This window comes from Geotrypetes seraphini, chromosome 1 (genome assembly GCF_902459505.1).
Source record: "Geotrypetes seraphini chromosome 1, aGeoSer1.1, whole genome shotgun sequence".
NCBI lineage: Eukaryota > Metazoa > Chordata > Amphibia > Gymnophiona > Dermophiidae > Geotrypetes > Geotrypetes seraphini.
The window spans coordinates 470725674-470740281 of NC_047084.1; the positions used below are offsets into that span (position 1 = coordinate 470725674).

The window sequence follows — 14608 nt, forward strand, 5'->3', positions numbered from 1 at the left end:
CATTCGATATAATCGAATGCCTTCTCAGTGTCTAAAGAAATAACATATGCTGATTTGTTCATTTGTTGTGATACTGTGATTACATGGGAAAATATTCTAGTATTATCAGATGCAAGTCCACCCTTCACAAATCCTGTTTGCGAAGGATGGATCAGCATGCAAATGACTTTGGATAAACATTCAGTTAGTATTTTAGCATAGATTTTACAATCATACATTGGCTTTTACAAAGGCCATGGTAGAGGTTTCTACCGCAAGCTGACAAGGTAAATACTCTGACGTTCATAGGAATTCTAGGAAACTGTCAGTGTCGTGATCCCAGCAGCAACACAAACAACCCCAGGTCTTAGTTCCTATGCTGGAGTGCTAAGAGAGAGAAAAAAACTTAACACACACACAAGCAAGGATCAATTGCAATAATCATGAAAGCTTTCGTAAGGCAGACCCTGGTCAGTTTAAGTGCACCTGAATCTCCTACCAGCCTTGTGCCTTTTATTAGGATTCTGATCAAAATTGTACAAGCAGTTACCAATCAGTTATTAATCAACATGTCATCTGGCACAATATGTCAATGGTCACATTGTCATTAGTCATGTCAACAAAACCCATTACCATGCAGGAAAATCCCCCACATATAGGCACCAAAATTAGATGTGATCAGATATGGTGACATTGTTCCATAAAAATCATCACTAATGAATTATATAATAATAGAGCATATTTTATCCTGTTTACCCATCACCCATTCTGCATCTAAAGGCCATGTCCCTGTTCCCTTCTACTACAGCTTTATAAAAGGAGCCCATAATTTATTAAAGAAATGGGCCTAAAGTTTTTGGCAAGTAAGGGGTTTCTACCAGGTTTTTCTAAAATATTATTTGCTTCCATAAAGAAACTATGGCTTTGTGATTTATAGATAAAAGAACTATAAAGTTTTAATAATTTGGGGGAGATAAAAGGAGAATTTATAAAATTCTATTGAAAACCCATCCATTCCAGGGGCCTTACCAGGCTTTAATGAGGATGTATCCAATTCTATCTTCTTTATAGATATAGGTGTATTTAGTTTTTTAATATCCATCTGAGACCGACTAGGTTTATGTAGTGTATTTAAAAAGGAGGGGTTTGACCCAGATTCAAAATTGTATGGGTAGCCAGTGTAACTGTAAATATAGGGGATTGACCGAATTGAAACATTTATCATTAGAAAGCATTCTATTTGCAGAATTTTGTAATGTCTGCAGGTGACACAGTTGTGATTGAAGGCCTGCATAAACTGAACTGCGGTAATCGAAACATGAAATAATGAAGACATGCAACAGAGCTATGTTCCTTTTAACAAGACAGTACGGAGCTTCTGGAGTGACTCGAGCAGATATTTGCATCCTCAATCCACACTAAAAAAATTATATGCATAAAGATTTAATATTATGCATTTGGGAGTGGAACAACTTGTTTGCCAGCCACATATACTTCTTTTATGTTCCGGTCATCACCTGAAACAAAGAAACACAATAAAAGAGAACTGATTATTTTTCAACTTTAAATGCACAATACATCTCTGACAATGTTTTTTTTTGTTACCGTTTAGCATTTTCTTTCTACTTTATGTTTTGGTGATACTGCTTTTCTTTACATTGATGGAGTGATCTGCTAGCTACACTCTTTTAAAAGAAGAATAAGCAACTTTTGCTCTGCATACTGTAATTCTGAAGTTCAAATACTTAAAAAATATGTCAGTAAGGAAAACAATGATGGATAGCTGGATTAGAGCTATCAAAAAACAAGTCAAAAAGAAAGATTTTATGTTATGTATGTTTTATATGGAAACTGTCTAGATACAGATGGTATACAATTATAATACATGAGTAAATAAATAATCAGTGAGACCAAAGTAGGGATGAGCCAATGAAGTTCCTGCATTTAACTTTTGCTGTTAGGTGCCACTTGTTTTCAACAGTGCTTAGTTGCAAGAAATGTATTTGGATTTTGCATGATAACGTACTTCTCATCATTGAATTTGTCAGTACCTTTGTGACCCCTGAGGCAGGCAGACTTCCGCTGAAACACAGCCTGTGTCGGGTCCTTTCAAATGTTGGTGCCTTTTGAATAAAAGAGTGTCTACTATATATACACTTTGAATGGAACCTCATTGGTCCACCCCTACTTTGATCTCATTGATTAGAGCTATACAATTAAGCTTCTCAGTGCTTTTATCAGATCCCAGATCTACCTCTCCAGCCTGATATTTCACCAAAAATCCAAGAAAAGTCAGCCTGTCTGTCTGACATTGCTGTCTGTATATCCTACCGTCATATGAAACTAAACATATCCAACACTGAGCTGTTCTTCTTTCCTCCTAAACCCTCCTCTCCACTCCCTCCATTCTCCATCTCTGTACATAATACTATTATAATTCTTGTCTCCTTTGCTCATAACCTTGGAGTCATCTTCGATTCCAACTAGAGAATGACACGGGGAAATAATTTGGCCCCGTCACTGCCCTGTCCCCATGACCACCGACTCTGTTCCTGCCCTGTCCCCGTGACCACTATCCCTGCCCCGTCCCCGCAACCACTGTCTCTGCCCCATCCTCGCAGCATCCATACAAGCCACAGTACTGTAATATTTAGCTTATTCCTTCCTTATAAATCAAAGTTCTGGCTGCTGAACTAGAGAAATAGATGTTCATCTGGCAGGGCTTTGTTTATAAATTTTTATCAACACAACTAATATACTACTTTATCCTAAAGCAAAAAAAATAAAATAAGTGTAAATTTTTTTTTTCTACCTTTGTTGTCTGGTTTCTGCTTTCCTCTTCTTCTCCTCATTCATTTCTTTCCATCCAGGGCAGGATTAACCAATAGGCCAAGTAGGCACGTGCTTAGGGCCCAAAATGGTCATGGGGGCCCAATGAAGGAAGGCATCAACATTGTTTTTTCCAAATGGCGATGGGTCCCTCCAGCATCGATCGGCAACGCGACCCCCCCCCCCAATCGACGGAAAGTAAGACAAGCAAGCAACGCGGGTAAGAAAGGCAACGGGAACTATAATTGTGCAAGCATTGCTGCTTGCCCAAAGCTTTCTTCCGACGCAGCTTCCTGTTTCCGCCTGGGCGCATGGTGGAGTGGGGCGGGGCAGGGGGCCCAGTGTACTTATGTGCCTAGGGGCCCTCGACGAATTAATCCAGCCCTGCTTCCATCCACTGTCTGCCTTCTCTATCTCTTCCATATGCTCTGTTGCTGTGTCTCTCCCTTCCATCTCTCCCTCCACCCCCACCCCAATTAGTCTGCCACCCATCTTCTTCCCTCCGCTTCCCCCATAGTCTGGAATCTCTCCCCCATTTCTTTTCAGCATCTGTTCCTCTCCACCTCACCTTCCCCAGTTCCCTTCAGCATCTGTTCCTCCGCACCCCACCTTCCCCAGTTCCCTTCAGCATCTGTTCCTCCACACCCCATTTAGATGCCTTTCCTTCTCAGTGAAGGTTCTAGGGGGTATGTTAAGGAATTAATTTTTATGTTGGTTGCTGTAGGTTGTTTACCATTCGCCATCAATAGGAATTGTGGTTTTTCTGTGTTTATTTTTAGCCTATGATCCTTCCACCAGGATTCTATTGTTTTAAAGATATCTTGGTATTTTTTTGGGGTTACTTAGTTTGTGAGTTTTCAACTGGTAGAAGGAGAGTGATATTGTCCACATAACTATATCAAGCTATGCCTATTTTGTCTAAGATGCTTTCTAAGCTTCTGGATAATGTCTGAATTCTTCAGTGATACCACATAAATCTTTCCCCCTCTTCTATGAAACCGCTCTAGTGGTTTTTAGTGCAGAGAGAGCACTGAGAGCCGCTCTGAATGGCCCGCGCTGCTCCCAACGCTCATTGAATTTCTATGAACGTCGGGAGCAGTGTGGGCCATTCAGTGCGGCTCCCCACACTAGAAAATGCTAGCACAGTTTCATAGAAGAGGGGGTTTCTTTGTGTTTTACACCATGTATAAAAATACCTTTTATTTAATTTTCATATATATAAGAATGAGATAATACTTGGATTGCTTATGTTTAATACTTTATACTCTGTGAATTTAATGAACCGGTATAACATAGTAACATAGTAAATTATGGCAGATAAAGACCTGAATGGTCCATTCCAGTCTGCCCATTAGTTATACCCATTTTCCTCTCCACTACTTCCCTCGGGAGGGTATTCCAGGCATCTACCACCCTCTCTGTGAAAAAGAATTTCCTAACATTGCTCCTATGGACTCCTTTTACTAAGCTGTGATAGCATTTTTAGCGTGCGCAGAGTTGTAGCCACGCTAAACCTGTGCTACGCGGCGAGAACTAACGCCAGCTCAATGCTGGCATTAGCATCTAGCGCGCATGGTAATTCTACGCGCGCTAAGCGTGTGCTAAAACCGCTATCGCAGCTTAGTAAAAGAAGTCCTATATTACCATGCCTTTAAGGATAGTTTTACTATCTTTGAAGAGAAAATGCAATGACACAATGTAAACAATAAGAAGTCTCCAGGAAAATATCAAAATTCTCTAGCACATATATAAATATATACAAATAGGACATACCTAAATACAGGAACTTCTGGACAATATCCTACAAAAATGAAATAAGGCAAACGTTAAAATTTTGAGGTTGAGATGTACAATGTCAGCATCTATGAGACAAACATGTTTTTTTCTGTTGCATAGAGCGTTATGGACCCCTGTTTGGTTACAAAAATTGGATAGCTCTAAGTCTAATAGATGTTGGCATTGTCATCTCGAAGCAGGGACTTTAGAGCAGTATTCTTCAACCTTTTTACACCTATGGACCGGCGGAAATAAAATAATTATTTTGTGGACCGGCAAACTAATAAGACTGAAATTTTTAAAAACCCCATTGCCACCCCATCCCCGCGAGCTCGGTCCTGTTAACCATCTGATCCCATCCGCACAAGCCTCAAATAGTTATGATTTTATATCGAACATATTTTATTAAAGTATAAAAAGAAACAATATTCTGTACAATTGTCATTTTATAAATATAAATAATACAGGGCAAGGATCAACAAAACCCCCATCTCCCCTCCCCTTCACATATATCCCCTCTACTATCAAGAAAACTGAATAAGCCAAATTATTACAGAATGCTACACAAATATCATGCTAACAGAATACCGCAGTCACACATGGCAGGAATGGTGTTAGGGGGAGTGCAATTAGGGCAACTACCTCCTGGTCAGAGAGGGCCCTAAGCCAGCTGGAAGCTAAAGAAGCACTGCCTGGGCTTTGCACTCCCCAGTTATGTCTAACATCAGCTCTAGCAGGATACATATTTTAAATCTGATATATTCTAATCACAAGATAGAAATAAAATTATTTTTTCTACCTTTTGTTGTCTCTGGTTTCTGCTTTCATCTTCTTTTCACTCTCTTCCATCCAGTGTCTGCCCTCTGTCTCTTCAATCCAGCATCTGCCTCTTCCATCCACTGTCTGCCCTCCACCCCTCCCCCTTCCATATGGTATCTGCGTTCTTTCTATGCCCCTCTCTCCTACACCAGATCTAGCATCTTTGTCCCTCTTTCCTTATTTTTCATCTGATCCCCCCTTCCCAGCTTCAATCTCTTTCTACTTTGTCATTCCTCTGCCTCTCCCCTTTCTCTCATCTGATCTCTCCATTCCATCCTGACTCCTTCCCCTCCTCTAATCTCCCTGCCAGCTGTTTTCTTCCAATGTTCCTCCTCCCCTGTCCAGCAGTACCTTCTCCCTTTCTTCCTCCCCTTATCCAACAGTAATTCTCATCCATTCCCCTTCTCCCCTGTCAGCAGTAGCCCCTTCCCCTCCCTTGTCCAGGAGTACCCCTTCTCCCTTTCCTCCTCCTCTTATCCAACAGTAATTCTTGTCCCTTTCCTTTCCCTTCTCCCCTGTCAGCAGTAGCCCCTTCCCCTCCCTTGTCCAGGAGCACCCCTACTCCCTTCCCTCCTTCCCTCTCCAGCAAATGTTTCCTCTATGTAGGCTAGCGGAAGCTCTGTGTACTTTTAACTTCGGCACACAGCTGCCCCTAAGCTGTATTTTAGCCACAGTTCCATGAGGCAGCCTCGGGGCCTTTGGTAGGCCGGCCCGCTTTGATGATGCGATGTGGGCCGGCCTATCAAAGGCCCCGAGGCTGCCTCATGAAACCGCGGCTAAAATACTGCTTAGGGGCAGCTGTGTGCCGAAGTTAAAAGCACACAGAGCTGCCTCTGCTTGTCTGGGGGTGCGGAGACATACGCGGCAGGAGTAGGAGGTGGAAGGCAGGAGTGTCGGCATAGCGACGGCAATAGGAAGTTGCACGTCAGCTGACACCGGCACTTTTTGCTGCGGCGGGGACCCGAATCTTTCGCGGACCGGCAACATTTTTTTGCGGACCGACACCAGTCCGCGAACCGGCGGTTGAAGAACTGTGCTTTAGAGCATTTATTATTCTATTGTCCATTTATTATGACTTTTTGGAAATCAATTTGGGACCAAATTAATTGTTTATTAGAAAACCCAGTGGCATTGTCATATGATACTGTGTTGTTTGGTATGGCAATGAGAGCAAAAAGTCAGATTTCTTCAAATAATAATAAATTATTACTTATAATGACCGGGGTTGCCATTCAACAAATTACATACAATTGGAAAACTGGAGTAGACTAAAGTATAATTTTTGGTGGAATTCCCTATGTCATATATATAAAATGGAACGATATATTGTAATACAGCGAGGATGTTTCAGAAAATTTCAAGATGTGTGGGAGCCATTAACAAAATATTGCAATGATTAAATTATTTTTTTTCCCTTGAATTACAGGTTCAATTATGAGGGGGGAGGGGGGATAATTTTATTATTTTATTAATGTATATTGTACATTGTATTTGATTATATAATAGGATGGGTTGGGGAGGGTGGGGGTTAATAGCATTTTATGTGTACTCTTGATGACTATTAAGTGATATATTTATGATCTATTTGTTATATTAAATTGATGCACTTATTGTACATTTAAAAATGAATAAAGAATTAAAAAAAAAAAAAAAAATTTTATATGCAACCTTCTAGAGCAGGGGTGTCAAATGTCGGTCCTCGAGGGTCACAAACCAGTTGGGTTTTCAGGATTTCCCCAATGAATATGCATGAGATCTACGAGCATACAATGAAATCCTGAAAACCCGACTGGATTGCGGCCCTCGAGGACCGATATTTGACACCCCTGTTCTAGAGCCTAATTCAAATGCTGAAAGGATAAAAGATTTGGGGACCCTTTTACTTTGCTGCATTAAGCACTAATGTGTGCTTACCGCAAGTTAAAATCCACCACTGCAGGGCGTGCTCAGGCATCCTGCAGTAGTTTTCAGCACCAGTATATACTGCGACGGAATCATCACAGGGCTCCTCTTTTGCACATAAGTTTCAAAGTCATTTTCAAAACTGTTGTACTCCATATGGTTTAACATATTAGAGTTATAAGACATCTAGGACCCCTGAGGAAGAAGTGTTTTTCGAAACACGGACCGTTTCGGGTCCTGGTCTCAAAGTGAACCATTCTTTTGAATAACTACAATTTATTGACTATAATAAATACTTGGCACATCGTATATCAAATCTGCAGGTTTGGTTTTGGTTTTTTTGGGTGGGTTTTTTGGTTTTTGTTGTTCGATATTCACTGCAGACTTGTTGGATTTCCCTTGCGCTTAAAAATTACATGTTAATTTTTGGCTCTGGGGTTATGTTTGGGTGCAAAGAGCAGACATGCTCAATGCTAATTGGTTAATGCAGTTACATTGCTGTGCAGTAACCTGTTAGCATGTAGTTAGAACAGGAGCCCTTTCAGCCTAGAAAATAGGTGTTCGTAAGAGCTCCCACACTAATGGGCCTTACGCTAACTGGGAAATTAGCACATAACATAGAAACAGACTGCAGATAAGGGCCACGGCCCACCCTAATGACCCTCCCCTACCTTTGCCTTGTGAATAGATCCCATGTGCCGATCCCATTTGGCCTTAAAATCAGGCACGCTGCTGGCCTCAATCACCTGCAGTAGAAGACTATTCCAGCGATCAACCACCCTTTCAGTGAAAAATAATTTCCTGGTGTCACCTCGTAGTTTCCCGCCCCTGATTTTCCACGGATGCCATGAGCAAATGGAAAATGTAGCCATTTTAGAGCCATGCTAAAAGTGTCCACAGCACAGAACAAACCCATGTGCTAGTCATAATACAGGCCACTTTTTAGCGCAGTGCAGTAAAAGGGCTCCTTTATGTCAAAAGAGCTTCTTTATCCATATACTAGACAGTTTAGTTTGGAAGAAAAGTGTGCTACAAAACTAAGCAGCAATGTGACACTATAAGAAAGTGTATTCAAATACCATTCAATTTTGTTTACTATATGATGAAAAAACTTTATTTCATTCCTGAAGGCATTATACAGTACAGTGGTGCCTCACACAACGAACTTAATTGGTTCCAGGAGCAAGTTTGTTATGCGAAAAGTTCGTTATGTGAAACGCGTTTTCCCATAACAATACATGTTAAAAAAAATAATTCGTTCTGTAGCATAAAATATGCTAAGATGACATAAAAAAAGATAAATTTATCTTGTTAGAGCTGGTGTTAGACACAACTGGGGACTGCAAAGTCCAGGCAGAGGCTTACGGCTCTCTTTGACCAGGGGGGACAGTTGCCCTAGTTGCACTACCCTAACCCTATTCCTGCTATGTGTGACTGTGGTATTCTGTTAGCATGATATTTCTGTGTAGCATTCTATAATAATTTGGCTTATTCAATTTTCTTGATAGTAGAGGGGATATATGTGAAGGGGAGGGGAGACAGGGGTTTTGTTGATCCTTGCTGTGTATTATAATCACCCCCCACATACTCCCCAGTACCTTTTTAATCATCCCCCCTCGGTACCTTTTTTAATTCCTCCCATCTTTCCCAGCCAGTGGCGTACAGGCCAGAAGCGCAGAGATCAGGAGCAATTCCTCTGCACGCCTGTGTGGGCCCATGCCGATCTCCGAATGGCTGCAGTTAGTTCTTGTGAGTCCCGCGAGAGCTGACTGCAGCCTTTCAGAGATCAGCGCAGGCCCAGGCAGTAGCACAGAAGGCTTGCTCTTGATCTCTGCGCTTCTGGCTGGGAAATTTGCTAGACCACCAGTTACGAGTGAGCGGGTGAGATTAAAGTTGCAGCAGTGGTGGCTTTTTTAAAAAAATATGTGGCGGCGGGGGGAGGTTTAAAAATATGCGGTGGCGGCAGAGGCTTAAAAATATGCAGCAGCGGTGGCAGGGGGGTTTAAAATATGTAGCGCCACTGCACAGGGAGCCAGGCAGAGAGAGGGCAGTTAAGCGCAGTGCCTGCGCGGAAGGATGCAGCTCGGGCGACTTCGTTGTGTGAAACGAAGTTCGTTGTGGGAAGCAAGACCTGAAGTTCGTTGTGCGCAGCATTCGCTGTGCGAGGCATCCTTTATGCGAGGCACCACTGTAACTTGTTTATTTTATTCGGTGTCATTCTGCTCTGGTTACCTCAACAGTGTCATCTGCAAACACATCAAGTGGACCATCTGGGACACAGGGGCTTACTAATATAGCATCAAATTCCTTGCCAACTTGAAAATTCCCAGTGACATCATCTATGTTCAGAGCTGTGAAATAAAACAAGCCAGGAAATTGCTTAGAAAAATCAAGCATTTCGATTGGCCAAACAAAAATCATGACATTGTTTGTGTCTTCTTCATGTGCTACATGAAGTATTAAATGAGCGTAAGACATCCTTAAGCAGTGCTTGAGAGCTTGAGAATATCACTGTCAGCATTACATTACCGTGTGCTGGCTGTCAGCATTAGTGTGCTGGCCTATCCAGAGTGCAAGCAAAGGATTCTGGGATATCTTATTAAACAAATCTGACCCTAGAAATGCCACTGTAATAAGCCTATTTCTATATATGTAACATCCACTTCTCACTTTTTTGACGTATGTGGAACTACTGAGATTTGAGTGACTGAAAACTTTTTTCCCTTGAAGATACACTTAGCGAAACGGGGTCTCCCGTAGGGTTCTGAAGTGTGGTCATCGCTACTGACAGTTGGATTGAAGAAGCACAAGATGCACAAGATAAGTGTCAGTTTTCTTTGTTAATTTTTCTGTGCTTTTTTCTTAGGCTATAAGTTTGGCTTGAATTTGACTCTGCAATTCCTAGGGGTTGGTGAGGAAGAATTCTACACAATATGTTGAAATAATAATTATAGCGGGTAGAGATTTTTTTGTGGCCTGTGACTGTTAAGGGAGTGTCTGCTTAATGTGTATGACAATAGTATCACTCCCCAGTCATTGTTTGACTTTAACTGAGGCATTTTTCTCCACCTGTGTTATGGTTGCTGGTATTGTGTGTAATTGCTGCTGGCCATTCCCTGGAAGAGAGTAGACTTTTGTTTACTTTATTTGGATTTTTCTACTCTATCATTTGTAATAAATTCCTTTATATAAGTAATATACCTTTTCCAAATCACTCCTGGCTATTGTTTCGTTATTTTACTTCCCACTGCCTCTGAGGCCTGAACCCGGGACCTGAAAAAGGCTAGACATAAAAGAAAATATCACAGTCACCACTGGGGATGGGTGACATGGTTCATATTTTATCCAAACTACCTTTATGTTGAAATGGCTCAGACTGAATCTGAGTTGCTTTGACATTGCTCACTAAAATCCAAGGTACTCCTGACTCATATCTGATTCCCATTACTTTCCTCAAGAGTTAGACATCCGGGGTAGATATTCATCCAGCAGCAGTCAGAGTTTTTTGGCCTCCACCAACTTTATCCCTGAATTTCCAACACTTAGGGCTCCTTAGATGCTAATGCCACCATTGAGCTGGCGTTAGTTTTTACGCGTAGCGCGGGGGGCAGCACGCACTAATCTGCAGCGCGGGCTAAAAACGCTAGTGCACCTTAGTAAAAGGAGCCCTTAATATTGGTGTATATGTGGCCAATTAAAACTTATGCAGTTAAGTGCAATATTCAGCACTTAACCACATAAGGCAGTGGTCTTCAACTTTTTTTTCATGTAAAAAGCCACTGTGTGAATTCAAGAAAGCTCTGAAGACCACCAAAAAGATTCCAATTTTGTAAACCTCCTTGAGCTGCTTGTATTAACCATTAAAAAGTAATACTAAAATTGATCCTACAACACTGCAACAATATATTTTTAAAACTTACATTATTTTAGATTGTCAACAATAGCAAATTTCATAAATGAGACATCAGAGTAACACACTTAAAAGATTATTTGCAGTTACTACTGTTTATTGAATGGATAAGATTGAAGTTCATGCATTTACTGGATTGGAATAGCATTTCAACCAACTGTTTGAGAGCCGCAATAGAAGACTGTGATGGCTGCATGTCCTGTTTATCCTGAGAAAATGAATTATTCCCTATTTAACTGAAGTTCTTTAGGAACAGAATTTTTCTTCCGATAGGTTATAAGATGGCCACGCGCCTTTATATATCACCATCTCGAGCCCATCGGGCCCATCGGGCCATCAGACTAGGTTCTCTGTGCCCCAAGTGTCAGCATCTGGTCGCCACTCTTGGCCACATGTTCTATTCTTGTGCCTCCATTCAATGATTTTTGGAAGAAGATTTTGCACCATATATCTGTTTTATGGAAGGCGAGGTGTTCCCTGACCCTCATGGTGGTGTTTTCTCATTGCCCTGTGGTTGCTTCAGTGCCACAGGGTATGCGAGCCTTTCTCAGCGTTGTTCTTCTGGGTGTCAAAGCTATTTTGCTGTGCTGGCTGCTTCCAAAGGCTCCATCTGTCACCCAATGAAGAGCGTTGCTTATGAATTATTTAGAGTTGGAACGACTGGGGTCTCAGATCTAGATTCTCCTAAAGGAAGACGGTTCCAGGCCACCTGGGAGCCCTTCTGGAACTCTCTGACCCCCCAGTGGCCAGAAACAGATTGTTGAATTTGTGATTACACTATTTGGTCTCTATCTAATCACTATCCCCCTCTTTTACATAGGTGTGTTAGCCATTATAACGCACGCTAAAACGGCTCATACACCTTTGTAAAAGAGGGGGTATATGGAGATCTCCCGCTTGTATTGTATTGTACTGTCAAGGAAGGGAAGGGGGTTGGCGGGGGGGGGGGGGGAAACTTTATTATTTTACAGACTTGGTGTACCTTGCTTATGGCAATGTTTCTTTTCTTCCTTTGTCTGCTGTTATTTGTACTGTTCTGCCTACTTTTAATAAATATGTTTATAAAACAAGAAAGTTGCTAACAGCCCTCCCTCTAAAAAAACCAACAATGTACGAGATCCACAGACTGATTCATATATTAAAAAGTAAAGTGAGGCTTTGTACCTTTTCTTATTTAGACTCCCGTATGATCCCTTTGTTTAGTTCTTCTCAATCATGTCTTCACTTTTTTACTTCAAAGATTCTGGGCTCCTTTTACTAAGGTGCGCTAGCGTTTTTAGCGCACACGGGAAATTACCGTGCGCTACACTGCACGCTACGCGGCTAGAACTTTAACGCACTTCCGCGCGTTAAAGCCCTAACGCAGCTTAACCCTCTGTTTTGTTTTGGCTTTTTGTGTGTGTATGTGTTTTTTTTTTTTGGGGGGGGGTGTTGTTTGTATGTGTGTCTGGTGTATGTCCTTTCTGTATACTGTATATTAACTAATTTGAAAGCGTGGAGACTGTTATTTTGTGTCTTGCGTAGTGCTTGTTATGTCTGTTAGTGCTACACAAATAATCATAATAATAAAATGAAATAACCTTACCTTGACTCCCTCCCAAAGTTGCTAGCCTGAAGGCTTCTTTATAGGTTAGGGCAGTGTATTTTTCTTTTTTATTTGGCAAAGCCTTTGATGCGGGCATTGTTTGCTGATTACCGCGAGGACTATAAAGGGAAGAGCAATCAATCTTCTGTCCTGTAGATAAAAAATAATATATTCCCAGGATGATTTCCTGAATAAAGTCATCACCAGACAAAAAAGAGGATCCCTTTTACAAAGTCGTGGCAAATGTGACACAGTCCATTCAATTCCTATGGGCTGTGTTGCAGTTGCTACGCTGGTATTGGCTACCATGGATTTGCAAAAGGACAAAGATCTATCAAATATACATAGTGTAATTTCTTGCTGTATTCATTACATTTTCCATAAAAGCAAAGAATATTTCCAATGAACTGTAAATAAATCCTGGTATGTACCATATATACTCAAATGTAAACGAAGATTTTGGGGCCAAAAAAAAAAAATGGCCCAATAATGGGAGGTCTTTGTTTATATTTAAGCTAACCCCATCCTACTCCCAATGTGGGCTTCCTGTATTGCCCTGGTGGTCCAGTGGTGCAGGGAGCCAGAGCTGCTGTCAATCCCTCCCTCCCGACGACTTTGTGCAACTAGCCTGCCCCTCCCCTTCCCTCCCGGGCCCCCTGCAGGTGTATCTTATGACCCCAGTGGTCCAGCGGTGAAGCGGGAGAGAAGCAATCCCTTTACACTCCTGCCCAGTAGTCTCCATGGTGAAAAAATGACTGCCGCAAGTTTATTATTATTATTAAGTTTCAAGTTTATTAAAAGTTTGTTCACTTCTCCCTCCAGATTCGCGGGGGATAGGGGCATAGCCGGACTGCGAATGGTAAAAAACCGCGAATATACGGCTCTGACACCCCCCCCTGTCTCCCTCCCGCCTTCCCGGCCTTACCTGGTGGTCTAGCGGGCTTTCAGGGCAGGAGCGATCTTCCTAAGCTCCTGCCCCGTGCAGATCGCCATTAGGAAATGGCTGCTGTGAGTTCCCGTAGTCTTTCGAGACTACGACGCGAACTCCCTACATCTATTTCCTAATGGCGATCTGCACTGGACAGGAGCATAGGAAGATCGCTCCTGCCCCAAAAGCCCGCTAGACCACCAGGTAAGGCCGGGATGCCGGGAGGAAGACTTAACGATGTTTTTTTTTCCCCCTCCCCAAAAAATCACGAATATGTGAAACCGCAATTACTGAAACCGCGAATGGGGAGGGGGAAGTGTTGTACAGGCAATGTCAAGTACTTCAATACGTATGACAATTTAAAATTAGGCGACAAAAAATAAAACAATTTTATACAAATAAACGTACAGTGTAATGTACAAATAATTACCAATACAAAAGGAGATAGGGATAAACTACAATCTTTAAAGAAGATAAAGGTACATTTAGGGAAAAAACATCTGGAGGGTAACAAAGAATAATTTTAAAAACATGGCTAAGCCTAAAGGAGAGGATAAGGGAAATTGCGACCTCTACATAAGGTCTGATTAAAATTAGGAATTTGAGTATAAGCATTAATGATAGATGAATTATCCTATCTATGTCTCAAATGCGTCCTTATACAAGTAACTTTTTAATGAGCTTTTAAATTTTTCTAGTGAGGATTCACCACGTAAGTAAATTGATAAATTGTTCCAGAGCTGGAGTGCTATGACCGAAAAAATAGTAGATCTCCTTGTACCTATTACTTTTAAAGAAGGGATAGTCAGCAAATGCTGTTCTGTTGATCTAAGTGTCCTAACTAGAGAATATGGTATCAAAAAACAATCCAGAAATATTG

At 41.5% G+C, this 14608-nt stretch overlaps 1 protein-coding gene across 2 annotated transcripts in view; it reads right to left on the reverse strand.

Annotated features, from left to right (window-relative positions):
* Nucleotides 1-493: 493 nt before the first annotated feature.
* GDA (guanine deaminase) overlaps nt 494-14608 on the reverse strand; it is a 119993-nt gene continuing 105878 nt past the window's right edge. Inside the window, exons 12-15 of one of the 2 annotated variants that reach the window (XM_033954669.1) lie at nt 12801-12950; nt 9538-9656; nt 4582-4609; nt 494-1496 (exon numbers count right to left, since the gene is read on the reverse strand). In XM_033954669.1, coding sequence (XP_033810560.1) covers nt 1429-1496; nt 4582-4609; nt 9538-9656; nt 12801-12950 — 365 coding nt within the window. In that variant the 3' untranslated portion in view covers nt 494-1428. The remainder of the gene's footprint in view (nt 1497-4581; nt 4610-9537; nt 9657-12800; nt 12951-14608) is intronic. The other variant, XM_033954750.1, reaches the window with a different exon arrangement.